The 15083-nt window shown below is 28.5% G+C and overlaps 1 protein-coding gene across 45 annotated transcripts in view; it reads left to right on the top strand.

Annotated features, from left to right (window-relative positions):
• Window positions 1-15083, top strand: part of LOC129801511 (RNA binding protein fox-1 homolog 2) — a 150288-nt gene that overhangs the window by 101955 nt on the left and 33250 nt on the right. For 36 of the 45 annotated variants that reach the window (XM_055846633.1, XM_055846628.1, XM_055846643.1 and 33 more), the window contains one exon: window positions 8590-8682. The exons of the other annotated variants lie outside the window; for them this stretch is intronic. In XM_055846633.1, the coding sequence (XP_055702608.1) occupies window positions 8590-8682 (93 nt within the window). The remainder of the gene's footprint in view (window positions 1-8589; window positions 8683-15083) is intronic. 45 annotated transcript variants of the gene reach the window in all.

Consider the following 15083-nt stretch of genomic DNA (forward strand, 5'->3'; position numbering starts at 1 on the left):
CTTTACTTCTCTATTATCTCAGTGAATGAATTCCAGAATAAGATTAACTATTTTTTTTTTACAAATATTTTTTATATAATCTAATTTATCGTAAGAACAAAAGGAAGAATACTGAATCACTGTTTATTAGAATAACAAAGAGAAATTACTCAGAGATGAATTCTTATTTTTGTGTTTTTGTTTTTAATATTGCTTTTACCAAAGGATTGTTCACTGTAATATTGTTAAGGTTCTGGCTTACCCTTTCTTTTTTTTTAATTTTATTGAGAATGAATAGTTTTTTTGCGGTAATCACTATATGACCTTTAGTTATTGAGTTCTTGCGCTTTAAAAATAAATTTCTAAAAGCAAAGAGAATTGGTGTACTGAAGAATTGAGAGGTTCTATACAAAAAAACCTCATATAATTTATAGATTTCTTATTTTTCTTTTTGCTAACTTGTTTTAGAACTAAGTATGTGAGTTAGCGAGAAGATTAGAACTAGATCTCACTAACATAAGCTAAATTGTCAACTGTTTGGTATTGATAATTTTTTCCCATTAATATAAATATGAAAATTTGTGAAACATGTGAAATTTTCTTACAAAAGATAAAGTCCCATTTTTTAAGCATGTTTTAAATATGAGCTAAGGGGTGATTAAGAGCGAAGATTTCGAAATTTCGCGATTTTTGTGAAAAATACAAGCGATCTTACGAGTTCCGTGTTAAAAATCGCACAATATTATGATTTCTGTGTTAAGATCGTGCGATCTCATGATTTTTGTTCAAGAATATCTCAATCTTGCGATTTGTGTGCAAGTCTTTCAATTTTTCAAATTTCTGAGCAAGAAATCTTGCAATTTCTGCAATTTTTTCTCTTCACAGTTCACTCAACTTAGTCACCCCTTGTTATAAATATTTTTCAAGAACTCAAATCAAAATTGAAAAGTTATAAATGAAACACAAAAATTGTATCTAGAACTTAACAAATTATTACATGAACACCTTTTTTATTCAATTTTTTCATTTAAATTTTATTAATTTCTTTAATTATTTTATAAGAAACGTATTATTACTTGCTTTTTTGTAAAGATATTTCCGAAAGTGTCTGTGTGAGCAACTCCATTATAAAAATTTTCCAAATCTATGAAAAAAAGAATCTGAGAGAAATCCGAAAAAGTTAAAATAACATTCCGGAAATGTTAATTTTACCCTGCATTATTGATCCGAAATCGGTGTAAATTTTATGCTTTTTAGGTGTATTAGGGGTTAATGTTACCCTTTTTCATGTGTAAAAAAAATTTGACACCTTAAAAATTTACACCTTAAAAAGGTGTAAAAGTAACATTAAAAAGTGTTGATATTTTTTTACACCTAAAAAGTGTTAAAGTTATGAGGAAAAAAAGTTGATCGCACCCCCGTTTTTTCTCAGTGAAAATAATAATAGATGATAAATTGAATAATGATAAAAGTAATAGCATAACGAATGACCAATTTTATCAATAAACCCTTCAATTCCATGGTTTTTTGAAGGTTTATTAAATGAAAATCGTGTCACTTTTTGACATTAGATTCTCTAAAATTGTTTTTGATACATTCTTAGTATTAAGAGTATTTTTCATTGTAATATTATGAGGAAGAAACGAAGTCACATGTAAGGGCCTAAATAGACTCAGGCTGATCCTTAAGAATATTTAGGCTGTAAAATTCTGCAGTAATACATTAAGTAAAGGAAATTTATGCAAAGGACTTCTGTTTGATGATCCTAAGCTAGTTACAGTTTAGGTTAGATTTTTACTGCCACATTTTACGGGCTAAATATTCTCGAGGATCAGCCTGTGCCTATTTGGGCCCTAACAAAACGTAAATACCCTATTTTTTCAATTAATTGGGGATTTTATGATTTTTTTTACCAGACCTACGCAAAATTTTCGAGTCTATTACTAAAAGTTAATAAATTTTAGTGATAAATGAATATCAAAACTTAAACACATTTTTTTAAAAAGAAAATTTCGGAAAGTCACAAAAATTTCCAGGATTTTTTATAGTTCTTATTTGGTTGTTCTAAAACCATATAAAAACTAAAACAAGTTGTTTAGAAGTTTTTCTATCGTTTATAGAAAATTTAAGGTTAATTTTTAGTACTCACCATTTTTGATGTTCTAAAAAATCCTAATAAGTACTGTACTAAAATCTTAAGTACTAAAAGTGCTACTCATGTGATTTTTCAAAAGTTTTTGTAATAATCATAGAAAGTTAGATGATTTATATTTTAGTACATTTTTTTTATTGTTCTAAGAAAATGCACGGATTTGGAAAATTTTTACAAATGAATTTTAAATATCGCACACTCTTTCTGAAAAGAAAAAAAAATACATTTCTTTACAAAATTCAAGTAATTGTGTCTTAAAATTTTTATTATTTATAAAACTTAAGATGACTTAATTTTTTTTTGAATTTTTAAGACAATTTTTCAAGTTTTTCTTTTTATTTATACGTATGTCTTTTTTGTTTTTCTCTGAATTACTCTCTCTTCTCTAAATAGAAATTAATACAGAAAAAAAGAAACAAAAAATAACCTGTTTTTTTTAAAATATTTTATTAATAATTTGGTATACCATTTTGATATGAGAGAAAGTAATATAATAACGATAAACTAAGAAATTTTGAACATATATTACATTTTAATATTAGTTGTGCTTTTTGTAAAAGCTTTAATGCGAATGCACAATATATGAATTAAAATAATTGACAAATGGCCCTCAAAGTGTTATGGTAATGTTCTCTAAAGATCAATTAATTCTAGAATTAAAAGTAATATTTCATTTATTTTTTTTTGTTAATTCTCATTGTTAGTTGAACAAAAACACAAACATTAATTGCCACTAGTTATCTTTTTTTGTACTCTTTTTCTTCTCTTCTCTATTTCCTATTTTTTAAAAATATTTCTTTATTGGTATTACTTTCAGCAACATCCAAATGCAAATTTTCCATGTGTCATAGATTTTTTTTTTTACAATTTTAATTTCTTTTAACTTGTCATTTTTAATTTTCATCCCCGTAATCATGTAATTTGTTAGTCTTTTTTACATAAGTATTTGATTATTTTTTGTTTTTTTTAATGCTTCTATTAATCCCTTTGTAATTATTTTTGGACACACTGCTGTTTTCATTTATATTTTGTTTTCTTAAGATATATTGGTTTGCTACACTTTTTTTTTGATTTTTGTTGACACACACAAAAGTACACGCTCAGAAAAAAACAAGAACGTTGATTTGTTTGAATGATTCTCCAAAGATGGTGTAAATACAAAATTCCAGTGTGATTCAAGTTTTTTTTTAAATTATTATCTTTTGCCAAAATGTTGATTGATAGAGAAAGAATTAAAAATCTTCAATGTATTTAGTTATCTTTGTTTTTTTTTAACCATTCACTTTGAATTTTTACCACTGAGAAAACGTTAAAATTTCTTAGATTGTTTTTTCTTAATCAATTGCAATTCTTCAGTTTTTTTTCTTAAATGTACAGAGATTGGTACTTATTTTTTTCTTTGTTCTTGTCTATAAGGAGATGCTCAATGTTGTGTTGAGTTGACGAGAATATTTACCCTAATTTACTCAATGCATTTAATTTTTGTTGTTTATCAAAATATTAAACAAGAATTTTAGCGTAATAATTGTTGTAAATAACTTTTTTTTTTAATTCTGACTTCTTGCCGGGAAAGTAATAATTTGTCATTATCTCCTTTTTATTTTATTTTATTTTATTTTTTTTTTTTGTAAACTTAACACTGACACGGAAATAGTGAGAATTTCATGGTCATTAAAATATTTTAGTTCTGTACAGATTATCCATGGTATTCCGTGAGTTTTTGATGCAAATGCAATTTTTATACAGTCTGCAGCATTAGTGTGTGATCACGTTGTACTTTTTTTTTGGGGGGGCATAATAGACACCACATTATGTGCACATTTTGAGCAATTGAATGGCATAGAATTTCTCTAAATAGAGTCTATTGAGTGTGCTCTTTTTAGTTTTAATGCTGATGGACAAAGAAATTATAAAACCACAATCCCAGTCTATATCATTCTACAGGAAATTCCTTTCTTGATTTTTCTACTCTATAAATATTACTCCGATTAATTGCTTCAATATAAAAATAAAAGAAAATGTTAATAAACTGAGTGACAAAGCATTACAGTTCTGCGAAATTCTGTTCTCGTAAATTAGATAATGTTACCCAATAGAAGTTTCGCAGCATTTGTTCAAGTTAATAAAATTGTTAAGATGAGGAAATTCAAGAAATAGTTCATATTCAAGAGTTGGAGTATTCGAAGAAGCTTTTTTATACTGCGTCATTTTCTCTAATTTTAGTTGATTATTGAGTTATTTGAAAGATTGCCCAAATAAATGTAACACAATTTCGGATAAAAATCAATTATTGGTTCATAACCGATTGATTGAAACTCGCTTAAGATTCTCAGAGATTCCAAGACCTTTACAACGAATTCAAATTTTGGCCAATTATTTGAGAAATACGTTTTTTGGGCATATTTAACCGTTGACTTGAAAAATCAGTTTTCAACCGATTTATAAATCACTCGAAGGATCCCTCAAAATAATTTTAAGAGTAATAAAATTGGTTTTCGGACAAAAATTACTTATCGGTTTATTATCGATTGACAATCGTTTTGAAAAACATTGCTCAAAATAACTTTGGGCTAATATAATTGAATTTCGAATAAAATCGGTTATGAATCGGTTCATTACTGGTTCATAACCGTTTGGAATCAGTTCAGTCTTGTCAGAAATTTTAAGACCTTTCTAACGAGCATGATATCATTCGCCTGATAAATGCGCTCTCTAGAGCCTTTTAAACTTTGACCTTGAAAAACCGTTATTAGGAATGATTCAACGATATTTTCACACATGGTCAATTGTCCGCCTGGGTAATTTCTAAAACATATCCGAAAATGAAAAACATCGCACGTCGCGTTTTCCAGCAATCTAAAAAAAAAGATTTAGTTCAAAAGGGGATGGGTGGTGGGGTGAATGAGGAGCATGTTCTTGGATCGACTTATGAGGGGGGTTCCCTTAGGTCTCAAGTTGCTAACTCGAACCGTTTGGCCTCTAGAAGTGGAACAGACGGACAGACGCACAAACAGCGTGGCATTTGTCGAAAATCGTGTGAAACGCGAAGATTTGTTGAGAAAAATGGTTTCCGGGGGCGGAACATGGAAATTTGGGGGGGGGGGGCTGACAAAATCAAGGGATTATTTATATACTGCTCTCTCCGTGGAGTTCGAGCAATAAAATAAAAGGAAAAAAATACAACGCGTTTTCAAGAAATCCCAAAACTATGTTTTGGAGAGAAAGGGGAGTTTTTTTTTTAACTTTTGACTGTGAAGACTTAACCGGAGTGCTTAAACGGTACTATCCAATATAGGCGAAATTTCTGTTGAGATCATACGACGCGTTTTCAAATTATCCTAAAAAGATGTTTTTAGATGGAATATGCAGAAGCGGAAGAAAATTGTTAGGCATATTTATGATCCTTGACTCAACTTATAGGGGTTCCTCTAAGGTTCCAAGTCCCTGTCTCTAACCATGTAGGTTCTAGCTTTGATTACAGACGGATAAATCTCACGGATAAGAAGGAGGAAATTATTAGTCGTCAAACATCGAAGAATTATATTCTTTCGTGGTAGAGTTCGAGCAATAAAATGTTAAAATTTTAGAATATACTTTTGTTCAATGCGGTCTCCTTTTGCCTTTGTGGTAATCGATTGAAAACTGCATCGCAGGCTGCACCATGTGCCTTAAAAAGAGAAAAATCCGATGGGTTTTCAGCTGGATAATTTTCCAGAAATTGTGTTGAAGAAATTAAGTTTATGCGGAATTTGTGGGATGGTGCAGACTTTTGTTCAAACAACTTTGCTTTACTGTCGAAATGTATAAGTACGTACTTCAATAGCTTCAATACACATTCCAAGATTTTTTTCACTATAAATTATTGCCTTTATTTTAACGCTACGGTCCAAGAATACGGATAGACAGGGGCATTCAGTAACATCAACGGCACTAACCATTACCATTGGTGGTGCCTGTTTTCTTCTGTTCATTATGTTTTCATATTACCTCATTTGAGGATGGAGATTTGAGTAGACGATATTTGGCAACAAACCACTTGCAAACCAAATAATTTCTTTTTATTCTATTCTGTCTTTTTTCATCATGAGAAGTCGCGTGTCTTTTGAAACTTCAAAGGATTCAATTCATACTCATTTGTCAGGTTATGTTGCATTCGTTATTACAATATATTCAACTTTGCATCCAATTTTATAACACTGCATCCGGAATTTCGGTGAATTCTCGAATTCGAATTTTTCGGACAATTTTCTGGATGTTGCTGTGTTTTTTGAGAAGTGACAACTCGGATGGTATGGTCATATTTAGTTTACGAATGGAGAAATATTGCACAGAAAATGATTCGTGAGCCATTATGAAGTTTATTGTAGTTACCTATGCAATCCAATCATTCTGTATTCGTTAATCAGAGCAAGAAGCATCAAAATGACAAAATTTTAACAAAGGGGACAGAAATAATTTCTACCTTCGCTTAAAATTAAACCAAGGATTTTCAAAGACTGAATTTCCAGAGTTCCAGGATTTACGTTGTCCCAGGATTTTCAAAGTCTTAGAATTTTTAAAAATTGCAGAATATTCAAAATTTTAGGAGTTAGGGGAAAGTACCCAGTGCCAATGTTTCGTACGATCCCAAGCTTCGTAATGACTAAATTTTTCCTATGTTTCTGAATAAATATGACTCTGCAATATATTTAAAAACTGGGGAATTTTCCCCAGTTTTTAAAATAGAGGATGCGATGAATCACATTTATTGAGAAACATACGAAAAATTTAGTTATTACAAAACTTGGGATTGTACGAAACATGGGAACTTTCCCCTACATCGGGTCCCAGGTTTTCAGAATTCCGGGATATTCAGAGTTACACGGGCTTCAGAGCTAAGACTTAGCCATATGGCTTAAGTATTTTCTAATTTCTTATCAATCACATTTTTTTTTGGTAAAATTTCACTTAGGATTGGATTATTAAAGATAAGTGACCTATTAGGTTTTTAAAAAACAATAAATTTTTTCGCTATTTAAGATTTTGAAACTTTGCGAACTGGGCTAAACCTCTAATCTGATAACAGTTTTACGGTATTTCGACAAAAATATTAAAAAACGTTTCCAATTTAATGCAATTCAAAAGAGTTTTAAAAGACTTTAGATCTCTAACAATGCTAAATTTGAATTACAAAGCATATGCACTTTTCTTACATTTTATCTTTATTTTAAAATAATAAAATTGTCACAATGTTAGTGTGAATCATAAGAGTAAATTTCTCAAATAGTTGTGTCAATCATTAAGATACTTTAGCACAATTGTGTAGAATTGTATACTTTGAAGATGATTTGTGGTTTTATAATGAGTACAATCATTGCAGATGAAGAGAAATCTTCACACACTTCTGTGAATGACTGTAAATTACTTAAAATTTGTTAAGATATGCAATGAATTTTCCAATTGTGTAGTTAACGAGACAGTTTTTTTTCTAGAGGGAAAAATCAATGAAATTTTCCGTGAAATATTGAATGATTTCTTTGTTTTTTTTAAATATTGGTTATAAAAAGTAACACTTTGATGTCCTTTATTTCATTTCTTATATTTAAATAAAATATATTACCTTTTTTAATAGATATGCCATAATATTTTTTTTTTACAAATGCTCTGAGACTAATATTTTTGCATATTCTAGACTAAACGACATTACTATGTCCAGTTTTTGATTTATTAAAATATTTTTGTAACGTTGTTTTCAACAGTATATGACAAATTTATTCGAACCATTTCCACAAAATTTTATTAGATGTAGTTAAGAAGGAAATTGTCCTTTGAGACGAAATAATTGCCAATAGATGTTTTATTTATTTATTTTTTTTGGTTTCCTATATCAAATATCTTTTTTTTTATAACAATTTGTTACTTCAATTTAAATTTGAAAGCTACGATGTTTTGAGAATATTCCAACAATAATCTTGAATTTTTTTCTCAATATAATTACCTAAAAAAAAACCGACCCCAGAATTTTTGAAGATAAAAAAAGTATGATTGAAAATTTATTGATTCAGACACTTGACAGACAGTAGAATCAATTAATTTTCTTATTGCAATTGCTTTTCCTATTTTTATTAAAAAAAAAAAAAAAGAATTTTACAATATCCTATTTTTGTGGTCTGTATTTGAGAATTTTCCCCTTGTGGATACGACCAATTTGCAAGTGTTTATTTATTTATTTATTTTTAATATTATTATTTTCAATTTTATCTGCTGTTTAGCAATCAGAAATTACTATATACAGATAATTAATTTTTGTTATAATTTCTAAAAATTTTCTAAATGTCAAATTAATTTGAATGAGAGAAGAAGAAAATAGCAAAAGAAAATATTTATTGATGAGGGTCGGTTGTATATTTTTTGTTGCACGTTGTTTTTGAGCGGACGCTGTTTTTAATGCATGTTTCTTGTTCTGTCCTTGCATGTAGGGATTCGGTTTTGTAACATTCGCTAATAGTAGCGATGCGGAGCGAGCACGCGAACGTCTTCACGGCACTGTGGTTGAGGGGCGCAAGATTGAGGTGTGCATGATAATATGAATTTTTTTCTTATCTCAAAAAAATATACATTTTAAAACATATATAAAAGAATTATATATTAATTCACTGTGATACATATAGAGATTACAAAATATTTATTTCTTTCATTATATTGAATTTACAGATTGATCTTTTATTTTTGTTTTAAAATGTCGATGACAAATATTTTTCGTTTAATATTATTTTCTTTGTTAAATATGTTTTTGTTTTTGGTATTGTTTACGCCCAAATGTAGAAAATTGTATAAGTGGAGAATCACATAGGTTGAGAGTACAAATGCATTGAAGTAGAAATGCACAATAAAAAAAAAATCATGTGCATTGGGCAACCCCAAATTCTAGCAGATTTTGTCTTGAAATGTCAAATTGGAAGTGAATTAAATTTGTTCTTTTGAACTTTAATAGTAGGACTATTGCTTGATATCAGTGCTATCGGTAATTATGTTTTATCATCTGTGTTATTAGATATAACAGAACAGTTGCTCATGTACGAAGTTTAATGTCAAAACTGCTAGAAATAGTGTTACCCAATGCAAATGATACTTGATACAAAATTTGTGTATTTCAATTTCTTGAGTTTGTACATACAACTTACTGCATTTCATACTAATATAAAATTCTATATTTGGACGTAATTTAAAATTATCAATTTATTTAAAGACAATAATTGAAATCAGAGAAGAAAAAATTAATATTTTGTAGGTTTTATGTGTATCATAGGTTGAAAGACAAAAAAGAAATATTAGAAAGTAAGTGAACATTGAAAGAAAACTGCAACAAAATGCCATATACAGGTAGATTGTAAGCACTACTTAAGACCTTTATTTTTCTTACTTGTGTGTACAGAAAAAGCCATAAAAAACTGATACAAGATATGAGAATTTTTCTTTGTTGACCGAATGTGTATGAGGAAATGCATAACAAATTTGCTAGATCTTTTATATGAATTAAAAAAATATATATATATACAAAACAGAGCTATACATAAAACACAAATTAGGTAAAATATATGCTAGCATGAGAAAGGTAAAGTGAAGCAAAGGAAAAAACGCAGGAATTTGCTTCATTTTTCCTTCTTTCAAGCTCAAAAGTAATTTAGTGGAATTTTTCTGTATGAATTAACACTAAAACAGTGGAACGCACTACAAAATCGTAAAATATTTTTACATCTTTCTCTTATACATTTTTTTTTAATGTGGTTTATTATTCTATAATTTTAAGTGATTTTATTTTTTTAATTTTTGTTTTCTGCGCGAAAATATACTACAAAGTTGGTTTTTTTTAGGAAGAGGTTTTTAGGTCTAGATTCTAAGTCTTATTATTATTAATCATATTTATTTCTCTATAAATCAATTTTGTATGTCTTGAGAATTGAATTGAGACATACAGTGGTAATCGTATCTTATAATTTTTATAACAATTCAACCATTTACCTTTATCTCTAGTGAATCAGACAGATTTCCAATTGTTTAATGCGACTCTTGCGAATTGTTGAAAATGAAAGCCATTTCGATACAATGTGGGGGTGATTTTTGATCTCTATGAGAGGTAAGAAGTGAGATTTGGACATGGAAAAAACAATTTTTTTTTGTTAAGAAAAAAAGCATAATACCAAAAATTATTCTAAAAGAATAAAACCAAGTTGATTCTATATAACTCCACCGTAATTTATGCGATATAAATATCTCTGTTTGCCAGAAAAAAAAGAGAGATAATAATAATTTTATTCAGTAATATTTTCTAATATAATGTTAATTTCTTTCTGAAGGAATGAATCGCTCGCTAATTGATTTATTTTTTAATTTTGTTCATTCTACATAATCTTACCAAAAACTGATAATAAGAATCTATATCGGTTGAATATTGTAATGATATATTTTTCCTGTTATTGTAATTATTTCTGTTTTTTTTAATCTTGATTTATATCTTCTTAGTTTAATTTTTGCGTTGTTTTCTTTTTTGAGAGCCGTATCATAAATCGTACAATTTTTTTTTTTTTTAAATCAGGATATGAAACTATGTGTAATTTGTTTTCAATCTTCGAAAAAAAGAAAAATAAGAAGAAATTTAATCATTTGTTGTCACTGTTACATTTTTTTTAAATTAGAAAAGAGGGCTGGATTTTTTAATTCTAACTCTAGTTTTTCCTTTGATCTTTATTCACTTTATCAATCACATCTGTAAGTTTTTTCTTACACTCTAATATTTGGCCATTCACCTTTTCAGTTTTCCTTCATTTTATATTCTTTCACATATTTTCTCAAGTGCAAGAAAATCTATTGCACTCTAAAGTTTGTGGAAGAGCACAAGGAGGAAAAGTAGTTTTCTTAAATTGAAGGGTTTGTCAATTGCCAGTTGGCGTCCGTTTAAGTAATGTAAATTATTGCCAATTAAACTGATTGCTTTAAAGGTTTTAAGCAATAGTAATAACAGCTCCAACAAAAATAACAAAACAAAACAATTTCATTATGGATTTTAAAAACTCATAGGTTCTTTCAACAACTGTGTTAATGGTATATTCTGTATTCTCCGAGAAAATATTGCTATTTTGAGAGAAAAAAAATCAATTTTCGCGCTAATTTCTTGCAATGACTAACAGATTTATGAGTTATTTAGATTTTACTATTCGCAAAACTAACCCAAAAGATCACCCAAAACAGCTTAGGAATGGTGAATTTGAATTTGGAATATTTAGATCGTGTTCGGTGTATTACCGGTTTGCACCGATTGCCACCGCATTGGATTTGTCAAGAATTCCAAGACCTTTTTACCGCATCCAAACATGTCTAAGTCGGTTAAGAAATACACTTTCTAGAACCCTTTTAAACTCAAATCTTGAAAAACTGTTGTTATACCTTCATCACATCTTTTAGCTCACTATGATTTCATTCACGTTCTTTTCTTTCTCGAAAGATTTTCAGTATTAATATTGGACTGAACTAAATTTAATTTAGTCTAATGTTCAAAAGAAGAAGACTACGAAAGAGTAAGATAGACATATGCAAAGCTTTTAAGAAAGAGAAAGATTCGAATTTCGACTTCATGAAATTTTCCTGATCTAAAAGGTATGCCAGAACCGTCAGAACCATATTGAATCAACAATATTTTCATATATCGAGAATTTTTTGCCTAAAATCGTACGAAGGTTTTCGATTTCTTTAAAAAAAAATTTTTTTTTGGATAGTATGGAAAGGGTGGAGGGAAAACGAAGGTCATGTCAACAGTCCTTAAGTCCCTTGGGTCGACTTATAAGATATCTTCTCATAGGAATATCTACTGAAGTCCTGACGAATATTCCCGGAGGGTAGAAAGTTCAAATTTTGAGAGATCAAAAAGTCGAAAGGTTATTAATATACAGTGCCCGTTTTTTTATTCGGATGATTGGGAGACAATATGACAGATGTCCTTCGTTATCCGGATGGAATTTTTGAATTTGTTCAACGTCTCGAAAATATAATACAAGTTTTTTTTTGTAGAATTAGAATAACACTTTTAAAGAAGATAAAAAGACATAATTAGATAATTCTATGCTGTTACACTTCATTTATTAAACAAAAATGTCACAGGATAATTAATTTTCATTGTTGAACACACGCATACATGACCTCAAAATTATTTTAAATGTAACTGTCGATAACTCGTCCGGATTACGCCAATCTGGATTAGTGAGCGGACACTGTACTTATATTTTGTTTTGTCCATGAAGTTCTAGCAATTAGTCTTCTTAAATATAGTGAAAATGAAGTTAGTACAGTTGCTAGTCCGTGCAATAATTCTGATAAAAACTACAGTTTACTAAGAGAGCTATTATTTTTTTCTGATTTTTTTTTTTAAATCCTAATTGACTTGTACTAAAAACATGATTTGACGTCAAAGACTTAGTACATGATTATAAATTAAAGCGTCTTTGGCTTAAGGCTATAAGCTCAAGTACAACAAAAAATTGAATATACAATAACTATATTACTATTTTTTTCATATAAGTACTACAATTTTAGATCATGAGTTTATTTAGTACAGACATGTGCCAAATATTTAGCTCAATCCTAACATTTTATATCATAATCTCGTAGCCTTTTCTTAATCAAATAAATCTCAATTAAATTAATTTCTATCTTTTTTCTCAATTGACAAACCCTTAATTGAACAAATAAGTGTGATACTATTATTTGACGGGAACTACTTTAATTTTTGTCTTTTCCACAATCTTTAATAAATAATATGATAAAATTTCTAAATTTCATTTTCTTTTTTTCTTCTACCATTTCTTATTTTTTTCTCCTATTCCTTCAAGAGTTGCATATAGAGCTTTTCCTGTAATTGGACACTTGTTGATATGTAATAATTTTTCTTACAATTTCATAGTGCTAAAAGAAATCACGTGAAAAGTGTTTGATATTCTGAATTTGGTATGCGGATAAATGATTGTTATTATATGCTCTTGTAGGGTTGTTGCGACATTTTGTGTTTCATTTTAGTGATCTTTAATTAATTTTTTTTTGATTAATAATTTTAACCTTCCTTTGTTGTCTTCAGAAATTAAAACAGAAAAAAATGCGCAAAAATGTTTTGTCACCATGCGAAAGAATTTTTAATGTTTATATTCACATAAAAATGGTTTTCTATAGATGTTTTTTTTTTTGTTTTGAATATTCTATATCTGTGGGCATTTTTAATTCATTCTTCCATCCAATTATCACCCAGTGTGACACATTTTATCACTTTTTCACCAACATTAATGCATTTTTGAGCGGTGAACGATGACAACAACCAAAAATAAAGAGAAATGAGGAGATTTTTTCGGGCTTTTCATTTGTTTTTTTTTTTGTAAAATTCATGGGGACAACATAATTAGCTGTTTGGCTTTATTTTAATTTAGAGAGAGAGAAAAAGGCTTTATCTATCTTACTATATTTCACTAAAATTATGTGATTTGAAATTTTATACAGAAATGCAAATGTTGTTCACATATTTTAAACTCTCTTTCAAAAATTCCACACCCTTGTTTTTTGTGTTTTTTTAATTTTTCACGAACTGGAAACAATGAAAGTGTTTAGAAGTCACATTCTAAATTATATTTTGTCTCTACATAAGGGTGGTGATGTTTAGAAAGAGAGAACTTTGGATATTTTGGCTCGAGTGGTTTTTTGGCTGTTTAAGATGAACTCCTTCTTATTCACATCAGTTGTTGTAAAGGCTATTTGAAAATCACTTGATTTCTCAATATCATTACTTCCAAATCATCGCTTTTTATTACTCTCTTTAGATGATATTCTGTATTGAACGTAATTTAGATGGCAATCGTGTAATTTATTCAACACTTACCATGATAAATTAATTGGGTTGAGGTAATTGACATGAGTTTTTTGCTCCATTCCACCTTGTGAAGAAATGACAATAATTTTTCTGTTTAAGGGATCAATTCTCATTTGTTAATATTAAAAAGGCTTGTAATAAATTGCTTTGACTAATTTTACTTTTGAAGAAGGAATTGACAAAATATTAACTTAGTTTTCATTTCATATTTTGCCGGGTTTAGTATTGTTTTTTTCTAAATAAGCTCCGCCCAGAAATATTTTTAAGCCACTCACAAAATTTTCATTGAGACATTTTGTAAAATTTCAATATTGCCTGCTCATTCGTAATAATGTTATTTAAATTTATTTTAATTCTACAATGGGGGCGTGGTCTGTTTTATGAGTGGGCGTCAAAATTCTAGCTCCTAACTGTATTGTATAAAATGTTATGCTAGTTTTTTAAGGTACTTCCATTCAAAGCATGCAATACACATTAAATGTTAAACATGTATCTCGTATTGATTTTTGTTAATCCATCGATATGAGCGTATATTTCCTAGAGGCGTGGTCTGTTTATGAGTTATTAACAGACCTCAAATTCTTCCCTTGATTATACAAATTTTTGTACTTACATCTTCAAACTAGTACCTTTTAATATGCAAAATACGAAGAGAAAAAAATCTTAATTGATAATCATTTCTCAGATGGGGCGTGGTCTATATTTTGATGGGCGTGGCCTATTCAGAAACCATCTAATTAACTATGCGATCATTGTACAGAGAATTGATCCCTAGAAACCCTTATTTTTTAATTAATTATCCCATAAATTTTCACACCTTATATATATTTAATAAGCAATTTTATTGTTTCTAATAAGTAAAATGATTGATACCGTTTTTTACCATGTTTTTTTTTTTGAATAGAATAATTTGCTTTACTTGTGATTAAATTTTTGATCAATGATAAAGTGCCAGAAATTTGCAAACAACAATATCTCTATTGATTGACCTTTAATTTAATTTGATATATTTTATTTTTGTTGAAGATATGAGGAATTATTAATTAAATTATCTCATGAATGTATTGT

Source organism: Phlebotomus papatasi, chromosome 2 (assembly GCF_024763615.1).
Source record: "Phlebotomus papatasi isolate M1 chromosome 2, Ppap_2.1, whole genome shotgun sequence".
NCBI lineage: Eukaryota > Metazoa > Arthropoda > Insecta > Diptera > Psychodidae > Phlebotomus > Phlebotomus papatasi.